General features: G+C 26.5%; 1 protein-coding gene across 1 annotated transcript; it reads left to right on the top strand.

Moving 5' to 3' along the window:
• The first annotated feature begins 10,628 nt into the window (after positions 1-10,628).
• LOC113557898 (ATP-dependent DNA helicase Q5-like) lies at positions 10,629-13,866 on the top strand. The gene is made up of 10 exons (XM_026963439.1): positions 10,629-10,984; positions 11,093-11,217; positions 11,299-11,466; positions 11,526-11,705; positions 11,784-11,972; positions 12,030-12,141; positions 12,204-12,576; positions 12,648-12,767; positions 12,836-13,028; positions 13,777-13,866. Exons 1-10 carry the CDS (start codon positions 10,885-10,887, stop codon positions 13,864-13,866), a joined length of 1,650 nt encoding a protein of 549 aa, XP_026819240.1. The 5' UTR covers positions 10,629-10,884.
• The last annotated feature ends 8,240 nt before the right edge of the window (positions 13,867-22,106 follow it).

The following is a 22,106-nucleotide window of genomic DNA, read 5'->3' as shown; positions in this document are numbered from 1 at the left end:
TTTCGTGTTAATAAGTCTATAATAATATTAGTAAAATATTTGTATTTTTGTGAAACTAAAATCACAGAAGGTCGAAAAAATGTTAAAAATGTAATTGTTATTTTTTAATTTATAATATTGCTAAATGTTATTGTTTTAATATTGTAATTTGTAAAAAACTTGGTATAAAGTTATAAATTTAGTTCAGAACAAAGAATGCAATATAATATTTTAATTTTAATAGTACTTAATTAATTTAAATAAAATTAATTATAGTTTAGTTTTAACATAAATTTGTTAAATAAAATGTACTAAAAATAATGCTGATAATATAGTGATACTTCATAGTTTATATTCAACCTAGTTATATCCTAATAATATTTTATAGTGTTATTGGTAGACAAAAGTATTTAAGAATTATTCACTTATTCGGGTTATTTTTCTTTTTTACAGGCGCTATATAATAATATAATTATAGACATATTGTGTTAGACCGAAGGGAGAGGTGTTTTATGAGTGTATGGATTATGGACACATTTCTTGGGTCTTGAACCGAATTTATAGAAATTTCAAATTTCAGTCAATAAACAGATCAAACAAATTAGGACAACCTCGACGGCTCCAACTACTACGTACAATACATAATATATGTCACTATAGCGACACCTTCCCTGAAAAATCTTAATTGTGCCACTGCCTACATCTTCAAACTTCAATTTTTTTATTTTCTAGTTTTTGATATTAGATAGATAGTTAGATATTTAACTTTTTACACAATAGTTAATACGCTGGGCTTATAAAGGCTTTAATAATTTAATATACTCGGTTATATGATTGTACAATTGAAAATATATTAAAATAATTAATTTGAGAAAAGGACATAATAAATAATATATTTTATTTTACTTTAATATAAGATTTAAAAAACGCAGTATACAAACGATAATAATAGCCAATATTTATGAAAACCAGACGGCGATACAATAAGGCTAATGGCAAAATAATTATCGTAACATATTAAATTGATGATGACCGATGAAATAATATGCGATAAGTAGGTACCAAGTATGTAGGAATTTAGATGTCTTCAAAAGAAATAAAAAGTTTTATTTATTTATTAAGCCGGGTCCAAACCACAAAAACATTAATTATTGTCGAAAACATAATATGTTTCTTTAGCTTGGTTGCGGCTTTATAGTGATCGATTAAATATTGTAAATTTATAAGTAGTAGGTAGTGATACATACCTACCTATTTATTATTATAATAAAGTTAATTTTACAATATTGCACAAGAGTTCTATGTTCTATCAGCACAATTATTTGTTATAAATGTATGTCTTAATGTAAACATTTCTTAAGCACATAATCTGAATCAAGTCCTAGGTAACGCTTATTGCAGGCTAATGTGAAATAGTTGAAACTTTTTACAAAAATTACATATACAAATCATATTATATTAAATAGTTAATGATCCTAATATTTCTAAAAACTTTTACGGTCCATAGATAGACCTGAAAAAATGACAGATTCAAAATAAAAATATCTAATACCAATTAATTGTATTGTATAGACCAGGGGTCAACAAATCGATTCCTTCTCTCTTTGCAACTAATATTCTAAATAAAATAAGAAGTTAATAAAAATATAATTGTATATTTTTGAATAATAACGACTAACGACCTTTTTTTTGGTCGATTTTGACAACCTAAAAAACTCCATGTTTTTAATTTTGTATTTATTATTTAATTATCGGTCCGGTAGGTGACGCATACAAAACGAATATCCTATACGGTAGGTCATATTCTGAACGAATACTTTATAATGGGTATTGCATATTTTGTAAACAATAATATAAGTGATTACTCGTTACATCGAATAAAATGATTTCGAGTGGAGAATATATAACTACACGTTTACTTATATACACAACTATAAATACCTAAATATGTAATAAGTTCGTTTAACATTACATTATATATTTATACGGGTGAACATATAGTAGTAAATAAGGTTTGGCGTATAAAAGCCTGAAAATATTAATTCTATAAATAGTCCAAAATTAAAAAAAAAAGTATAAAAATCGTAACACTATCAATATAACATTAAATTAAATACCTACGTACTAAGTTTTAATTTTAGAATTGTAGATTAGTTTTAGTTATATTGAATAATAAAACTAAGATTCAACAAACTAATATAGAAAATATATACAAATTATAAAGTACTTTAGTGTTGTGACATGCGCTATAAGCCTATAACTCATATAAATATATCTTTATGAATAAGTACTCAATTAATGAGTAATTATTGCGTGAAATAACACATTAACGCTAAGTCCGAGTTAATCAAACAACCGAACTTTGTTCGGTGAACAGCGAAATTAAGAAATAAGTGCATACATATTTCTCAATTTGCATATAATAAATTTATGTATATATTTTATTATTTTATGTAAAAAAATTAATGTTTTCTTCGAATATCCTTATGATTTTATTATAATTTTATTTTCAATTATTTATTGTCGTCGTCGCTATCAGCAAAAATTATTTAACAAGAACTAATAACATGGATTGTGTTTAACCTTCATCGCAGGAATAGGTACTATAATACTACTTTTTGTATAAAATATACATACTTCCACCACGCAGTGGTGTGCTCTCAGGGGAGGATCAGGGTGTCATATCCCCCTTTTGAGTTTTTTGAAATGATTTATTATCTATATGAAAAAAAAAATTAGGGTCTGTCACAAGTCAAAAATTAATATCCCCCCTCTTTCAAAAAAGTTAAGCACGCCACTGACACCGCGCGTCAATTTCTTAGATAGGTTAGGCATATAAGATAATGATATCAATACGGCTATCGTAAAGTAGGTATTATTGTTTGTTGTTCTTCTGTATTTTTCACAGTATTGTTGGAAACTTTGTTGTAAATCTCGGCACATCCGAGTTAGGTCCTAAGTATTTGGGTCTAAACGTAAATACTACTCTAGTTGAATCCCGTTTTTTTGTGTGTACTACAGTAGTACACTAATTGGGTCCAGAATTATTAAGTATAAATATACAATACAAACAAAAAATATTAAAAATGTTAATATTGACGGACTTGTCATTTTTCTAGATTCTCATAACCCGCTATTAACTATTATTACTGTTTTTTTTTTTTTTGGTATTTTCCTCTATGAAATATGTCAGTGCCCAATGATTATCGAAAAAAAGAATGTGCATTTTATTTAGTACTACACTAGTGGTGAAAAGTTTAAAATTTAGGATTAACAAATGAATATAAAAGTGACACTGAAATTACTAAATATCTGGCTTACCATTTATACACCCAGAAGAGGTGGGCGATTGTTTTAACGAATATTTAATGAGTATTTAACCGAATGACGATTGAATTCGAAAATTCACGAGTTATATTTTTAATAATTATTAATTATTTTAATGAACAATCAAGGTTTCATCAATAATTTGGTCAGAATTTAATACATCGACAACGAGAACCGCAAATTCCTTCGAATCGTTTCATTTACATTTTAATTCTATGTTTTACACAGCTCATCCAAATATATTTACAAGTTCTTATGAGTTTTAAAATACGTACAAATTGATACATATATTAAAATAAGAAGCTCAGAATTAATTTAAAAAAACTTATAAATGAAAAAAATGCAGGAATAATTAACCGATTTGATTTTGTTAAATTATTATCTTATTAATTTTTACAAACACAAATGTGATTTTTTAAAATAATATTATATTTTTATTTATATTGTACAATATTTGTTTTTATATTTGATTAATAAAAAAAAATTAGGGACCCACTAGTGACTAGTTTAATATCTGTTAAAACCGGAACTCAATTAGTGTAGTACCTGTAAAAATCCTAGACTTAACTAATATAGCAATTTTTAGTTCGGGACACAACTTGGATGCAGCCGTAAATTTGTCTGTAGGGGCGTGACACATTTCCATTAAAAGTGGACTTTTCCTTTTTCCATCAATATCTGTTTCCACCAAATGAGAACCTAACTTAACGTTTTTACTAAAATAATTTGTATACTACTCTTATATTAAAACCTTTAATACAGTAATAAGTTTATTTAACAAACTAATGCTGGGTTAAAAAAATGATATATTATATGGTATAGATACTTAAGCTATTATGTATATAGTACTCATAGGGAAAGGTAAATTTTTAGTGAAAATGGATATCGCTCGTCTGTAGGTACTCCATAAAATATGTGTTTTTAAAAATTTCAATATATCGAGTACCTATGTTGTTAACCTTAGAAAACTACGTTAGTTTGTAATACCTAACGACGCATATTGCATACAATAAACAATTTCGTATTCAACAAAAATCAAAAATAATTAAAGAATATTTCAAAGTATTTTATAATTTTTATATATAATGCGTGATATTGTGCTAATAAACATGTAGGTACATATTTAAATTTATTTGTTTACTTAATACATATTTTTTTTCACATTAACCATTTTTTAATGTATACTTTATAATTTTGCCGTTTTTAGCTCCTATAACTTTCAAACCCCATAATATAATATGATAATATACATCTGAAAAACATTTTCACCCAAATTATAACTCCATCAAAAAATAAATTGCAAGTTTAATTTATCATTATATTTAGATTTTTTTTATATAAAGAATTCAATTATCGTTATTTATAAAAATAATCTTTCAATTTTACCGAAATTATTCAAAACTCAATAATAGCGCTTACGGAAAAGTCGTTGACTTTCATATTATATCACTCAGGCAATTTAATTTCCATATTTGATATTTACATATTATACATACGTATAGGTAAACCAGAGTTATAGTTGCTGTAGATTTCAATAAGATACGGGCAATGTAGTATGTACCTTTTGTTATTTGGAACTTTGTTTTTTAAATGACGTCAACTAGTGCATTATCCTAAAAAGTAGTCATATTATATGATCAACTACATTATTGTAAAAGTGTAAAAATGTATAATATTGTTCGGTAGGCTGGATATTACAAACTCGTCCGTAGTTGTTTACCATTATGTCGTATCTATGTAGCTAATGGATAAAGTATGTCGACCCAAGGTTCATATATTGTAAATTCTATATAGATTTTGATAATATGATGTAGTTTCTTAAGTTTTTAGATATTAAAACATGTAATGGCTGTTAAGTATGTCCGTATGATAAGAACTCCGTCTTTAATATTCTTATTTAGTAAATAAAAAATAAAAATAATAATAAAAGGAAATAATCAAATAACACACAAAAATTTTTGATTTACATTCGTTTTTCGATAATTATTTTGTAATTTATTTAACTTACAGACGATGTTTAATTTGTCTATGTGACTTTAAAGGCACTTATTAGTGCAGACGAACAAGGTTCGGTTAGTTTGAGATCTAAAACAATGCATGCAATTACAAGTAAAAATGATATGATGGTTGTCCTTGTTGAAAGTTTATCGATTAAACACACTTGAAATATTATATCTTTGTATTATATGTTATTTATATAGTATAGACGAACAAAATATTATAATATTAAAATAATTATGGTATATATTGATACGGAAAGAACAACGCGAATTCTCGATGTACCAAAATACCACAATAATATAACAGTCTATATGTGATGGATATATTATTATGATAGCAATTAATATCTTATAATACAATATATAATGTGAATTATGAACTCGACATTTGAACTTGTGAGTTCGGCAATTTCGTCTATGACAGGACAACATACATACCTAATTAAAAAAATGAATGATCAATATTATTTAATTTAAACATTTATGATTGACTTTAACAGAAAAATGCAAACGATCACTGATAATTGTTTATATTACATTGATTAAAATTACTATGATAATCGAGTATAAAATGCGTTTGTCGGCTAAGGGATCGTTTGTTGTATCTCAGAAAAATTAAAAAACAATAATTATTTAAATAGTTGAACTTAATGACTCATAATTTTAGGTTTACATTGACAAAAAACAGCTGCAGTGTTCAAAATATATTCCAAATCATTCAAAATAAAAATAAAACAAAAACCATTATTTTTTTTAGAAAATAATTTAAAGAATCAGTTTCAATACAGTGACGCAGTGACAGTGTACCTTACCTATATAACTAATAAAACCTAACTTAATAAAATTGTATTTGTAATATATTTATTTTTGCTATTCAGGTAGACATAGCCACTAGGTATTTTATAGGTAAGTTCAGTATATTGTACACACATAAAATAAATACAAAAAACGTATCATTTAATTTTTGTTTAGATTTTTCCAATTAATTTGAAAAATTCAAAAATTATTCTACATAAATGTTAAGTTAAAAAAAGTTTTAGTAGGAAAGTGAATTTAGTTAGTATTTTTGGAAGTTTAAATTTAAAAACACCAAGTACTTTTCTAAATAATCGGGCAAAACAAAAAAAACTAGTTTTTGTCAAAATCGATTTTTTTTGTATTGTTATAAATTGTAATTCAGAATTTTTATAAAACATACTATTATTAGCATTTTGAATTTTCCATACATAATAATAAATTATGATTTTTAAAATATTTTGACTCTTTTTATAATATACATTTTTAATTTTTTTAATCGGTCAAAAAGTTTAAAAATTGTATATTATTATAATAAAATAAAGTACCTACCTTATTGTTATTATATAGTTATTTAAAAATATCACAGATTTTACTTATAACATTTGAAGTTTAAAATATAATGATAATTTGTAAATTATTTTGTATTTAAAAATTTACAAAATATTCAATTTTTATAGTTAAATTTAGAAATAGTATTGTTGTATTTTATCAATTATTAATTTATTATCGCCTATACTATTATACTGTATGACGTAATAAAAAAGAATAATTTGATGTATTATAGTAATAGGTTAATCATTTAAAAATAATTATTAAGTAATAACTCGACATATAGTAGTTATGAACGTCAACTTAAATAAACTAAGTACTCAAGTTAATATTTTAATAGATAACTAGTAAATAGGTACATAAAACGCACACAGAAAAATAAAATGGGTACTATGTCAGCTTCATAATAATTATGTTGCTACTCAGCGTACAATACTTTTTTTTTAAATTAACAAGATATATTGTTCAGCTGATACTTATACATATATATAACAGCAAAACACTAGTGTTGATAAATAATATTTAATTGTTAATATACAAATAAATATTAGAAGTAATTATTAATATTTATCATAAAAAATAAAATTGTAGTCTTCGATATCACATTTATTAAAAATTCCATTATGACCAGTGCCTATTTACTTACTACTATTATCATGTTTACAAATATGTATAATACTCCAAAAAAAATTAATAAATTATTCGAATAATATGACGATCTAAGTTTTTATATTCATTTTTTTCCTTCACTCCGAAACAATTCTCGTATAACAATTGATGCGATATCTGACACATGAAATCATGAAGATTTCTGAGCCCGTATTCATACATATAGACATATAGTACAACATTACTCGCTGTCCAATTATTATTACCTATAGTAGTGCTAGTACTATGTGTCTGCGTTTCGCCACAATGATGCATTGATGCACGTGGATCATAATATTCATGATCTATGTATAGCCGACCGATTATCATAACAATAAATACATAATAAATATTAATTATTATACTACCTGTATAATATTAAGTGTGAATACAGTTAGTACTTACTTATAAGTTAGATTATACACGTGTATCAGCTGCATTGTATGTTTGTATTATGTTTTTTCATTTTAAGTAGGTATACCTACCGTAGGTACATAATGACCATTGTGTGTTATTGTTGTACCAAAACGTCAAAACGTAAAAAATGAATATGACAAATTATACACTGGCGAGGGCGTCAATAAAGTCAGTCTGGGCATGAAAGAATATGAATATCTCAACCCTATCTGATTTCTTTCTCATTCTCTCTTTTCTTATACCCTCTCCCTCTAAATTATTGTAATCTACCTGAAAAAAAAATATTTTTATTGTATATATTCGAATATTTAGCTAAAATAAAAATAACACAATAATAATATTTGAACTATAGTGATTAATGGTTATTAATATTGTTGATACTAAAATCTGGGATAGAACCTCTTCCACCTGTTAGCGAATAGTCTGCACTCTAAATACTGCTTTAAAAGTTTCATGTTATTTATAAATACACAGTACTTCCATAATAATATAGTGTAACATATTATTATTAGGTCTTACGTAAACCAATACAATTTCAAGCAATACTGTGTAAATTGTATTGTATCCTGTTGTGCATCTGAAATAATAGATTAGATGACTCGTTTTTGTTTTCTAAAAGGGAGAAAAATCAATACTCGAACGGCACACATATACGTATATGAAACTGAAAGCGCATAATATACTCTCTCCGTGTTTCACTTCACACAATCCCGTAAAAGGTGTTGTTTAAAAATTATTTTAACACACTGCTTATCTTTACCAATGTATCTATCATTAAAATTCAGAACTCTCCAATCCAATATCATATAAATAAACAAATAATAATAATATATACCTATTAATACTTTACTATCACGAAGATAGTGGTATAATTATGGCTTGCTTAGTATTTAATAGGCGTAGGAGGGTGTTAATATGTATATAATATAGTGGACATTATTTGCACACAATATACATTTTAAAAACCTCAAATAATGGTTTACTGTGGTTCACAATTCAACCATACAATTAATAACGTCCAGAAATAACACATATTTATACACAATTATTTTATAAGTAAATACTCATGTCTCGTTGTTGTAAATATTTAAACTTTGAAACGCTCGTAAAAATATGACTTTCCGTTATATTATTTTTATTTTAGGTGGAAAAGTTTTATGGGGTATATTGTATTAATTGAAATATAAAAATAAAATTGTTATGATTAAATAATTTGCAAATATTCGCTATTTTGAGGAATTTTGTTAAAATTCTAAATTTAAACGCTTATAAAAAGATATTATGACCATGTAATTTGTATATTTTTTAATTGATATACAAAAAACTAATGAGAAAGCTTGTAATACATTTTTTGATAACGAACATTTTTTAACATTTACAGAAAAAAATGATTAAAAACAGAAAAATTAAAATGCCTATAAATGGCCCAAAAAACAGTTAAACTATTTTGAAAATATTATCATGTATAGAAAGATGATAAAAACGTTATAAAAATTTCAAATAAGTATCTACGGCTGTTCGTTTTTAAACTACCTACAACAAAAAATAAAATCAATTTATGTCAAGTACTGGTTTGGGGTACAAATTCTCACAAAGTTAAAAATCAAATAATTTATATTGCTTCAAAAAATTACGATAGACAAAAGAAAATCACATATAAATAATATACTATAATATTATAAAATCATCTCATTCACTGTTTCGCTCAGAATCCAATACGTATATAATTTCAAAACAAGTAACTGATAAATTCCAATCCTGGAGAAAGTAAACTTTCGTAATAAACTCAAACAGAAATTAATATTTAAACCTACTAAGAAAACAAGTCAACGACAATTAAAGGTTACCCCGCGATAAATAATAAATATGTATAAAATAATCTCAGGGAACAGATTCAGAGAGTCGATCGAAAAATTATCAAAAAAAAAAAAAAATTTACAGTAGAATCTCGGTAATCCGGGCGTTCGATATTTCCGATACGTCCAGAATCCGGCTATATTGAAAATTGAATCGTACCGACCGTTTTTTAGGAGTTCAATATAGGCAATTTTATCAGTGATTTTATGCGCGCGTCGAGTAAACGTATATGCGTAATAATGCGCGTGTGACCGTATTCACAATAGTGAATGTGAGGAACAATCGGGTTAAGAGTAATTAATGATTGGATAGAGTTTAACGTGAAAAGTTATTCAAAGTCCTAAAATATTACGATGGCAATAAATTGCAATATCATTGTCGCCGAATTCGCGTGGATACGAGGCGGTGACCATGGTGACGACAGCGAAGCCTGTCCCGCGGCCAGTATGTCTAGTGCGATTATTTTACTTATTGTGAGACTAAAAGAGTACGACACGATAACATGCGTATAACATTCCGCGATATAATAAATTGCGTTAATATTTTTACATAATATCACGGACGACAGTGATTTCGATGAATAAACATTCTGAGGTCCATCGGGACCGCATTAGGGTGACCGGTGACGTTACTCGCGGTGCCATCTAGCGGCGGCGGACGTCGACGATCGTTCCGTGCACAGATGTCCGTACAACGTCCGTAGTTCGAGGCCGTCGTGGTGCGCGCCCGCGCCGTATGCCAAAACGACATGCTGTCGTGAGACGGGAGTGGTGGCCCGTGACGTCAATGCGTTACCATGACATATTATTATTACTATTATTGCGACACGATGATACTCTGCCCGGGCCCGGCTCGCGCCCTACAGACCCCGCCGTCCACGCCATCGGGCGCGCTGCTCGACGCCATTGGCTGACGACTCCGCTTGCGAGCGTTTGCCCGGGGTCCGCGTTATCACCATTCGTCCCACACTACCACACACCACCCACATTGCCGTCGCTGCACGAGCGCTTCGATCAACAGTTAAAAGCATTTCCCGGGTATCGGCCTTGAGTGTGTTCCATTTTGATATCGATCGTTTTATTGCCGACCGTTGACGTAACAGTGTTTACTCGGCTTACTGTTGTGGTCCTGTAGAGCTTTTACAGTCGACTGTTTTCGGGTGTGCGCGCCGCCGTACGCACTTACCATATTATAATTAAAATATATTGTCCGGGCGGACGATAGTACGACACACACCGACGTCGTCGATACATAATTATAAAGACCGACAAATCGTTGCCCAACGCCCGAGCTTTGGAACTTTGTTGACATGGATAACAAAACGCTGTTAAAATTCTTGCGTCATTATTTCGATCACTCCGACTTTAAGAACGAAACGCAGAAGAAGGCTATCCTGACAATATTGAGAAGTGAGTACCTACCTACTTACGCCGAATGAATTTTACGATTTGCTTTTTTGTATTTATTCACAAATGTGGTACTGTGGTATTTTCACGTTCGTGTGTTGTGTTTCAAAGGGAACGCTGATGTTTTCGTGTCGTTTCCGAGTGGTTATGGTAGGACAATGTGCTACCAACTACCATCTCTAATTTATTGGAATAAAATGACTATAGTGATAATTCCTCACGATACCAGGATTATGGTGAGTGTCGATTATTAGTAAAAAAATCCATGTTATAATATATGTATACAAGTAGGTAGTACATTTTATTTTTTTTCATAGGATCAAGTTAACAAGTTAAGGCGTTTAAAGATTCATGCTGAAGTTATTTCTACGTTAACTACTCCTAATGAAAAAACACGTATATATGGAGAATTACAATCTGAAAAAGCCACACATTGTAACTTTCTTTATGTAACACCTGATCAAGTACCTACGTTGGACTTCAAAGTCGGTCATTATAATACTATACTGAATCATTTATATTATTGATTGTATTCTTTTTTCAGCTATTTTTGTCTTATTTGATACAATTTAAGAAACTATCATATATTGTAGTCGACGAAACATATTGTGAAAGCCAATGGATTTATGGTCAAAAAAATAATGAGTATTATGCACTTGGCAAACTTAGAAAAGAATGCAAGGACATTCCATGGATTGTGGTTACAGCTATAGCTGGTGTTGACGTAGATAATAAAATATTAATTATTATTAATGGAACCTATTAAAATTTTTTTAAATAATATATATTATATTATAACTAGGTTATTGATTTCTTGAGGAGGGTTTTATATATAAAAGATGATCCTACAAATAACTTCAGGTTTTCAATACCATCCTACAGACGGAATATTTTTTATGATGTAGCTATGGACGATATCATTGGAATTTCAGTTCCTCATTTAACAAAATTTCTTGACAGATATTTAAATGGAAAAGATGTATACCGTGCTGTGAGTATTTTATTCATAATAAAATACATGTATTTATATTAACATATTGTCTTTTAGTCAAACTCAGGTAAACCTTCTGGATTAATATTTTGTAAGACGCGACAGGTTACTGAACAATTAGTTAAAGAACTGAAATCTTATGGTATTTTGATTGCTGCTTATCATGCTGGTAAATGTATTAAACATATTAAATTTAAATTAAATATTCAACATAGTTTTTATTTTAAACAGGACTAGAGGAAACTGATCGTAATGCTGTTAAAGACTCTTTTATGAATGGATATTATCAAGTTCTTGCCGTAACTAGTACTTCTGGAATGGAAATTAATAAACCAAATATAAGATTGGTCGTACATTGGGGAATGCCGTCTAGTATTTCGGCATATTATCATGAATCAGGTCAAGCTGGAAAAGATGGCCATCCAGCACGGTGTCGAATTTACTTAACAAAGCGATCAACATTATACTATAATCCAGAAAATGAAGCTATGTTGGCTGCCGCAATGAATCCAGCCGATACTATTGAATTAATACAAAAAACAGCAAAAAGTTTCCTTGTGTTTCTTCATTCTCGTTATATGAAAGATTATTGTGAAGGCTTAAAGTATGACAAATAATTGGTACCTAAAATTGTACATAATTTAATTTATTTCAATATTTTTTCTATCAAAACAGGTGTAGACACAGATTAATAGCTGATTATTTTGGAGATGAAAAAATGGAATGCATTGATTCATGTGATATTTGTTCTATAGTATCTCATGACTATTATGGAGGACGTGGTGCTATTAGAACGTATATATTAATATCATAATTTGCAATATTATACAAAATAATTGACTTAATTTGTTAAATTTATGTAGAGAAATACTACAAATGGGTATGACTTCTTATATGAAACATATTTGTTCAAAATATCATGACTTGGAAAAGAATAACATGCTTACAACTAAAGATGCATTAAATATAATGAAGGTCTGCGATGAATTGGCAAGAGTTAATTATGCCGAAAACCCTGAAGCCAAATTTAGAAATTACTATGAATTTGCAGAAATGGTAAGATTAATTCCTAGTATTAAATATATACATTAATATATTAAATAATAATTTTTGAAAAGTTCAGTTTCTTTAACTTAACATTTAGTCAAGTTTAATATAATTTAAAATCTTTTAGATTATAAAGTTAAAGTAATTAGATTTTATACTCTGTGTATAGAGTACATTTTTATCCTAATATTTTTATTTTTAACATGTTATGTACATAAATAATTTAAATCAATAATTTGTTTTAAAACTCATACTTGTTATATTAAAAAATATAAATCTTAATACAATGAAATTAAATACTGTTATAAATTATATAGAATATGTTAGATCAAATTGAACAAAATATTAGTCTTATAAACCCTTAGTAAAAACAAAAATTAACTGTTTAGATCGTATTTTGGTGTCATAATATTAAAATTATAATGATAATTTATTTTGATTTATATAATGCAAAGATTATTATTATTAAAGAAAAAAAAGTGTAACAATATAATATACTCGAGTATAATAATTATAGTTGCACCAAACCAAGGTGACATAAGTTAGTACTACAGTGGAACTTTACCCTTTTAAACAGTCACTTGACCTACATATAAAGTTATAAATTATGTTTATTTTTTTATTCTGAATATTAGGGAACAATAAATTTACTAGCACCTCTATGTAGCAGAAATTATAAATTATATTTTTAAAATATAAGGTTACAGAAGCACTGTCTGATTCACAAAAATTCTGTTGTTTTAAATATTTGTTATAGGAGAAACTAGGCCTTTTGGAACTTGGACCTTCATCTTCATGTGTTGAGAATGATGACAAAAAAGATAAGGACCAATCGCCTTCATCATAATAATTATAATACATAACTATACTTAACTTATAAATTAATTATAAACTTTATTATTATTATTTATTTATTTTTTTTTTGAAATAAGTAGTTGAATTATACATATTTATATTAAAAAAAAACCTTATTAAAGTTGATTTTATGATTAAGATTTATATCTGTATTAATATAATTAAAATTACCTCTGTATTATTTTAATTGAACTCATAATAATTATAGACTCATTGTAATTGTTATGATGCCCATCATTTTTATAACTGTCAAATAAACTTTATAATTTAAGATAACATTTTAGAACCCAAGAAGGATATTTATTGTAATTTAAATTAATTAGATTACTTTTTCAATAGATTATTAATCTTGTTTTCATAAGATATATGTTACACATATTAAAATAATTGTTTTTTTATTCCCATACATTTTCATATTAACTTTTTTTTAAATTTATTTATTTATAATTCATGTGTGTTTCTAAAATATATCTTATTAGTTTTAAATTTTTAAGTACTCTATAACTTTTGAGATTTTGTTTAAAAAATTATACAACAGTTAATTTAATAATCAAAATATATTTTCAGTAATTATATTATTTTGGTTTTTAAATATAGAATAAATTGGAGTTGAAAATAATTATTTCAAGTAGAATATTTACTCTGACATATTTTTTTCTAATTTTGATTGCAATTCTACATTATTATCCAATGATATATAATAAAATAACTGTTATTGTAATGAGCAGTAAGAATCCATCAGTACATACAAATTGAGTCCCTATAATTGTATGATGAAAAAATGTAGTAATAATTAATAAATGAGTCTGAACATGGAAAATATATAGCAATTTAAATTGTGTTTAGAAAAAATAAAATATTGTGTGTCATACTAGAATCCTTAGATATTAAGTTCACCCTTGGCAGAGTAAAATATTCTAAGTAAGTATAGTAATCATTAATCAAGCTTGTACTTGGGTAAAATAAAATTTTTCCAACTTACTTATAAAGGCATTTAGACTTACTACAGTAAAAAACATAACAATTTGATATTTTAGAGGCTGAATATGGAGCTTATGTTACACCTTTAAAAACTTTAATATAATATTATGTAATGTAGGTTATTATTATACAGTGAAACTTCAAACTTCCATACAACGAAATTGTATGAGAAACAAAAACATTTGTAATACAGAGGAGTTCCTTAATAGAATTACATATTCCTTTTTTTTTTACATAATTACATATTTCATACCTACTCTAAATTGTATTTTTTAATTTTTGTTTATTTATTATACAATATACGAGTATTTTTTTAACTTAGATCTTTTTGAAGTACAAACTAGATTCAATTTTCTATCAAAAAATCCCCTTCTTAGAGGAAAATCAAAGTATTTTTCAACTATTTATCGTGTATAATGTACTTTTACATGCACAAGAAAATACATCTTTGTAAAATCAATACATTTATCGCTTCGCTCTAAATTTAAAATGGAAATGTAAATGTAAAAATTTACATAGAAGTGTATAATATATTGTATTAAAATTGCGTCAATTAATACAATTTAGAGTCACTTAAGTACATATTACTTCTATGGTCTGATCTATTTATTTTTTTAATTTATTTTGATTTAATTGTCAATCCGATATTAAACATGTATTATGTATAATATATTTATATATCTGTGGTTATTCCAATAGTTTTGGCGGAACCAGTTGTGTTCTTGTGTAGGTGATGGCTAGTACGTAAATTAATTTTTTGTTATGGTTTTGGGTAGAGTTTTCAGTTGTATAAGTAATATAATTAAAATTATTAAACAATTAGGCAACAGTAATTAATATAATTGTGATTCGGTCGTGTGCATAAATTTACTTTAAATTCTATCAATAATCGTATACATACAAATTGGAAAACGTTTGGTAGTAGTTATTGGCGATATTGTTTAATCAAACTAAAAAAACTAAAAATATCAAACTATCTGCATTGATTAAATATACCTACTATATTAGTTATTTATTTAATCAATACTATCAGTCACTTCGTCCGCGCAATGTTCCAATTCATTTTCCGATTTTGCAACCAACAATATAATAATATTATGAGTGGTACCTATTATGCCAAGCATACGATCTGACAACCAACGCTTTTAGTCATCAGGTTTTTGCGTATAAACTTTAGGGTAATTCTATATTATAGGTATACTCATGTACATATGTATAAAGGGAATTAAGAATTTAGAAATAATACATATGTGTATAGGGCATAGAATTGAATGACGTAAACTGTATTGGAAATATTTGGAGTGTGTAAATAAAACAAGCGTACACACACATTTCAAGTACCGGCACACGTAAAGTTTATAGAGAATCTTTTATCGATTGAAACGCTCTTTCTTATTAATACTGCGTAGAAGAATTGCACAAGGCAAAATCATGTAGCTGCCAACTAAGGGTAACACATTATTCGAATCACAGCTGAAATAAACGAATTGTTAAAAATAAAATAATATTATATATTATATTATTATATTGCCATGTAGTATACATGGTGATTATTTTAACAGTTCTCATTGTATCTTATAAAATATTATTCTTACTTCTTACATAATTTGAAGTTATTAAAAATTTACATAACATTATTTAAAAAAACTATTGTTTTTTTTTTCAAATTTTACTTACGAATTTAATTTACTACAACATATACCTACTTGGATTCTTAGTGGAGCTGATGAATGTAATGATTTTACAAAATGTGTGTGTGTTTTTTTTTTATGTGTTTGAAGGAAGGTAATATATTATAATAGTAGTTATAAACATTGAGAATTGTCCAATGGTTTGTATTAATTAATCTAAATATCTAATTATTCTAACTATGTAATGTTTAGTTTTATTGGTCAATATTATAATTAGTACTGGTTCAAATATTTTTGTTATCTACTCGAGAGTGCAATTTGGAATCTTTTATGTATGTGTGTAGGGAGGGGGCAAACGTAGGCAGTTAAACATATACCTAATTAATATTTTGAACATGGATATGATTTTTAGAGTGATTATATTTTTTTCTGACCGTAACCGATTTTGCGTAATGCTATTTATTTAAATTTGTTACTATAACGTCAAAATATCCATTATTCTTGACGGTGATTTGAAGTTTAATCATTGTTTAAAAATCTACTGGCGTATAAAAATTCATACACTTTATAGTGTTTATACCCAAAAACATATCTACGATTCCTCAATTTCCTTTGCATAGGAAAATTAATATTATCCAGTAGCATGCTACTGCCTACTACTTTCTATAACTATTACTTTTTTGTTTTTTGTTTTTGTATCTGTTAAAGTAGAGATGATAATTTATTCTCCTCAAATAATTTTCCAATAATAAATGTGTGTATAGTACACGTAAACATTATAAATTATAATACAGCAGTCCTCGAGATTTGTAGAATCGCAAAATATTGAAAATATCAATCAATAGTAGCCAGTAGGTAGTACAAATATTAAAATAAAAAAAATATATATATTGAATAATCAGTAATTGTATATTAAATTTTCGAACATATCTGAATTGTTAGCTATTTTGTGATAAATATTAATTTATATTTATTTAACGTACCTATTTTATCGCCATAGGTAGGTAAGTACTACGAATTAAGTACTATAAAGTCTAATCCAATGTCCACGTATAATTTATGTTCTTTTTTCATGAAAGTACCTTGGTAGTTGGTATCTATATTTGGTGTCTCGAGTATTGAAACACCGTTCGTAAACATACTCTATTAGTTATTATATAGAATATTCTCAACACTCCATAAAATCGATATATCTATCTAATAATATTATATAAGAAAGGTGCTTACCTATATTAACATATGATTATAATTTTGTTATTGTTACCTTTATGACCACTCACCCTAGTTGTGCTAAGAGTGTTTTTTCAAACTGAACTATGTAGACTGCAATAATAAAAACACTATCAACACATATTATTATGTCATCGATGTAATTTTTTTTCATAGTACCTATTGCGAATGTTAATTCAACACTTCAACAATAAAACCCCATTAATCCAAGGAACCATGTATCTACATATAGAAACATTTTATGTGATTGTAATATAGTCATTGAATGGGTATATTTATTATATAATTTTTATTTCAACAATATTTAGTACTAACCATCGCCTTCTTAACACGTTCGTGATGATTTATATGCATATTATAATGCGGTATATGTATATAAAAGGTGGTTATTTTATCAATAAATGAATGGTTTTAATTTACCTATTTTATTTCCCACTCTGAAGAAAAATAAGCTCTTTGTGATTTTTTATGTTTATAAATACTTATTATAATTAATTCAATGTTCAATTTTTATACATAAAAAAAATTAGAAAAATATTTTAAATTGGAGTTGGAGAGTATTTTAATATAGATGTACGTATATCAATAAACAGAATATAAAGGTAGAATAAACATATGCAATGATTTAAACGGCATCGAAAGTTTAGTTTTCGAACTCAACGAGAAAACAAAAACGAAATTTAATTTCGCTGAACCTGTTCATAGAACTATATTAGATACTGAGTCCTTTCACTTCCTTTGAAGAACTATTTTCATTAAATAAACGTGTATAATATGTAGTTGTATAAATTATTTCGCTGTAAATAGAACATTTGACATATGTTAATATTTTCCCTTTCAGAAAAATGTCACTTTTGCTTTTTGATTAAACATCCACGGTATATATATTCATATACATCATAACATATATTCAGGACTTTCAAAACTAAATAAAAAGGGTATTATTATATTATGTTATGTAGTTTTGGGACGGGTATAGTTACACACTGCTGAAACAAAAAATATTATAACTGGGTTCATGTACGTATAATATACACCAACAACGGAAACTTTCAAACTTATATTATATACAATATGATGTATATATTAAACCACTCAGGGACTTGCCTAGAAAATTTTTATCCCTAATTTTAAACTTGCAAAATCATAAACATAAAAAAATCAATAGATTGCGCACAATAGTCAATAGGCAATGCGTGTAATTTTAAATTAATTTTGAAAAATGTCAAGAATTTCCAAAAACTGTGTGAAATAAATATATTAAGTAAGTACAGAGGTACACAGTACACTATCTAAAGTATTTTGTAATTTCCTATTTTACTATTTTAGTTTGTTTTACCAATTTTCATTATACAGCTATATTAGTACAGTCATAATTAGTTATTGTACTAAACTTATTACAATTACTTTTAGATTGAAAATAAATTACTTACATAAATATTATAAATATTGATTTCATAACATAGGTAAATCAATAATAACTAACTTGTTAATTGTAATACATCTATTATCTGCTGATCAAATTAATACACGAGGGACGGATATAAATTGATGTACATTTTTTTTATATTATACATGAATACATGTATATATAGAAAAGATTACATAATATTATACATTTTACTTTGATAGTTTGATAATAAACATTTTACGATTATAATGTTGTTCTCCTGTAAAACTGTCTTAAAAATCTAAACATAATATTTCAAGGTACCTACATTTCCTCATTTCTGTTATATTATGTTGCAAAATGAAAATCTAATTTAAAAAATCCTGAATATTATATTTTTAATTGCAATTTTTATTTTTTTCACCCTCTTATAGTGAAACCATAATCAACTTTTGATTTTCAAATAGTAACCTATATTTAAAATGACATAAAATAGTAGGGTTATTTTTTTTTTTTTTGAAGTTTAACGTTAAAATAATTATTTTTAATTTAATCGTTAGTGAGTTATAGCTGCTTAAAGTGGGATGGTTTAAAGTTTTTAGGTGTTCGTCCTACAGGTTATTACGACTGTGAGGCGTTGGTATAATTATAGGTACAAACTACAAAATTCATCACTGCGTTGTGATGTTTTTTGATAACGAGTTTATTACTTATAAAAATATTTAATATGTACTTGGTACCTCTTATTATCTATACTGGTCTTCAGAAATAAGAAGTATTATAAAAACCAAAAACCGCCCAACATTGAAAAGCTATATCTCGCTAAAAAATGAACGAAAAATAATAATTTGAACGTTAAAATTCATTAAAAAGTAGTCCTATTCAGTACATTATGTAGGTTGCCATTTTAAAATCAAATGTTGTTAGTAATTTCACTATTATCTAAAAGGGTGAAAAAAATAAAAATCTTATACAGTTTGAGAAAAGCATGTAACAAATTATTTTGAAAAACAAAATGAAACAAAATCAATACTAGACGAAATAATGATTGTATAATGATAAAAGACTCACGCTGTATATATTTAATATTTGATAGAAAAATTTTGAAAATTAGATATAATATATACACTTATAATTTATAATATAATTTATCATCGCACATTACATTATCGTTATAAGTTATATATAATCAGACTTGAAAATATTATTATTAAAAATCATAAAATATTAGGATTTAAACGCTGAAAATTTATTTTGTTATTGTTGTATACAGTACATGCATTTAATGCACCTATTAATGTCTAACGCAATTTTTATTTCATTTTAAAAATCAGGTTTGTTATAATTATAAATAATAAAAATTGATAAGTAATTTTTTTGAGTATTTCCATATTTCTCATAAAATAAAAAAATATGTATTATTAAAAATACAAGATACTATATAATAACTTATTAATATGCCCAACACAAGTATTTAGGAAATTTGCAATCTTTATGCAATTATATTAATTATATGTGTTTGTGAGTAAATAATAATAATGGTTAATACTTACAAAATAAAACTATTATCATATATTAACAAATAAAATACATCCACATTTTACAGCAATAAGTACGTAATTTGTTATAAGAAAACAATATATTTATTATTTTTGATACACAAAAAGATATTATTCATAGTCTAAATTTTACGTCAATAATAATGTTCATATTATCATATTTATGACTAACATAGTTTGAGGTTGGGTAGAACTCTCAAACCTCACCTTTTGGCCCACCGCAGAGAATAGGTATAAGTTTTATTATAAAATATCTACGTAATAATGACATTTATTTTTTTTAATAGCCAAGGGGTCAACGTTCGTCTAATGACAATTTTATTTAATTTCACTAATTACAGTACATTTAAACATTTACAGGTATATAGGATTCCTGTTTCCCAGAATTTTTTTTGTCTAATACACGATAAGAACTAAAAAAAATAATTTGGTATTCATATTTGAAGGTGGTGTTTGATAGAAAGTTGGACGTAGTTGGTATTTTTAAGATATCGAAAGTAAAAATTGACCTACGTTTGACACTGGTGGCACCTAATATCAGAATAGTAATTATTAGTATCTATTACCTAGGTTAGATTAGGTTTTTTTTTATTAATTTCTATAATATTATAATAAACAGGTACTTTTCATTTTAATGCAATAATGTCATGAACTAAGAAAAAATATGTATATTATATATCTCTTTTTAGTTCCTACTTAATGTATATATTAATATCTCATATACAGATCCCAGTAAGAGGCGATTCCCTCCCCTTTCAACATCCTCTAACATAAGAATCTAGTAACTATCATTAGATATTTATTGTAATTGTTTAAAGTTTCAAGAAAGATCACAGTTTACACACACGAACCTTAGTTTTATTTTTATACTCATACACCAAATTTTAGCTAGTTGAACCCCCTCTCCCCCTATATACGTGCCTGAGTCACACGATGTAAATATATATATTATTTTTTTATTAGCTACTAGTATAAGCTAATGTATTATATGATTATTATTATGTTTTTATTTATAAATAATAAATACAATATGTGACATTTAAATTTAAAGTATTTCTCTCTTAATATTCATATTATGATATATTAATATAATAATTATACAAATTATACCATCTCGGCAATACCCAACTGTTACCTACAACTCTAATCGATATTTTCCACCTGTTGCCTTTTGCCACTACTTTAAAATATATAGAAGTAAGCACGTATTCAGGATCAATTCTCGGAGGGGGGGTTAAAATGTTTTTAATACCTACATGAACTAAAAAGTGTTTAGTTAGTTTTTGTTGTATTATAAATATATGTCGCCAAAGTACTATGGCGAGCTTATTAAATTGTCGGATACATTGACTGAATTAAAAAATCTACGTTGTGTGTTATTGTTGTACGGGTACTACCAAGATAGCTCAATGGCGGGAAAACGTTGATAACGAATACGGTT

The sequence above is a fragment of the Rhopalosiphum maidis genome, chromosome 3 (assembly GCF_003676215.2).
Source record: "Rhopalosiphum maidis isolate BTI-1 chromosome 3, ASM367621v3, whole genome shotgun sequence".
Classification (NCBI taxonomy): Eukaryota; Metazoa; Arthropoda; class Insecta; order Hemiptera; family Aphididae; genus Rhopalosiphum; species Rhopalosiphum maidis.
The sequence above is the reverse complement of the archived record's forward strand: the minus strand, read 5'-3'. Positions and strand labels throughout refer to the sequence as shown.

Bases quoted from the DNA above. Each gene is read 5' to 3' on its own strand.
- LOC113557898 (XM_026963439.1), top strand. From the start codon at position 10,885: ATGGATAACAAAACGCTGTTAAAATTCTTGCGTCATTATTTCGATCAC. The intron at 11,706-11,783 runs GTAGATAATAAA...TATTATAACTAG, and splicing joins CAGCTATAGCTGGTGTTGAC to GTTATTGATTTCTTGAGGAG. The intron at 12,768-12,835 runs GTATATATTAAT...AAATTTATGTAG, and splicing joins GGACGTGGTGCTATTAGAAC to AGAAATACTACAAATGGGTA.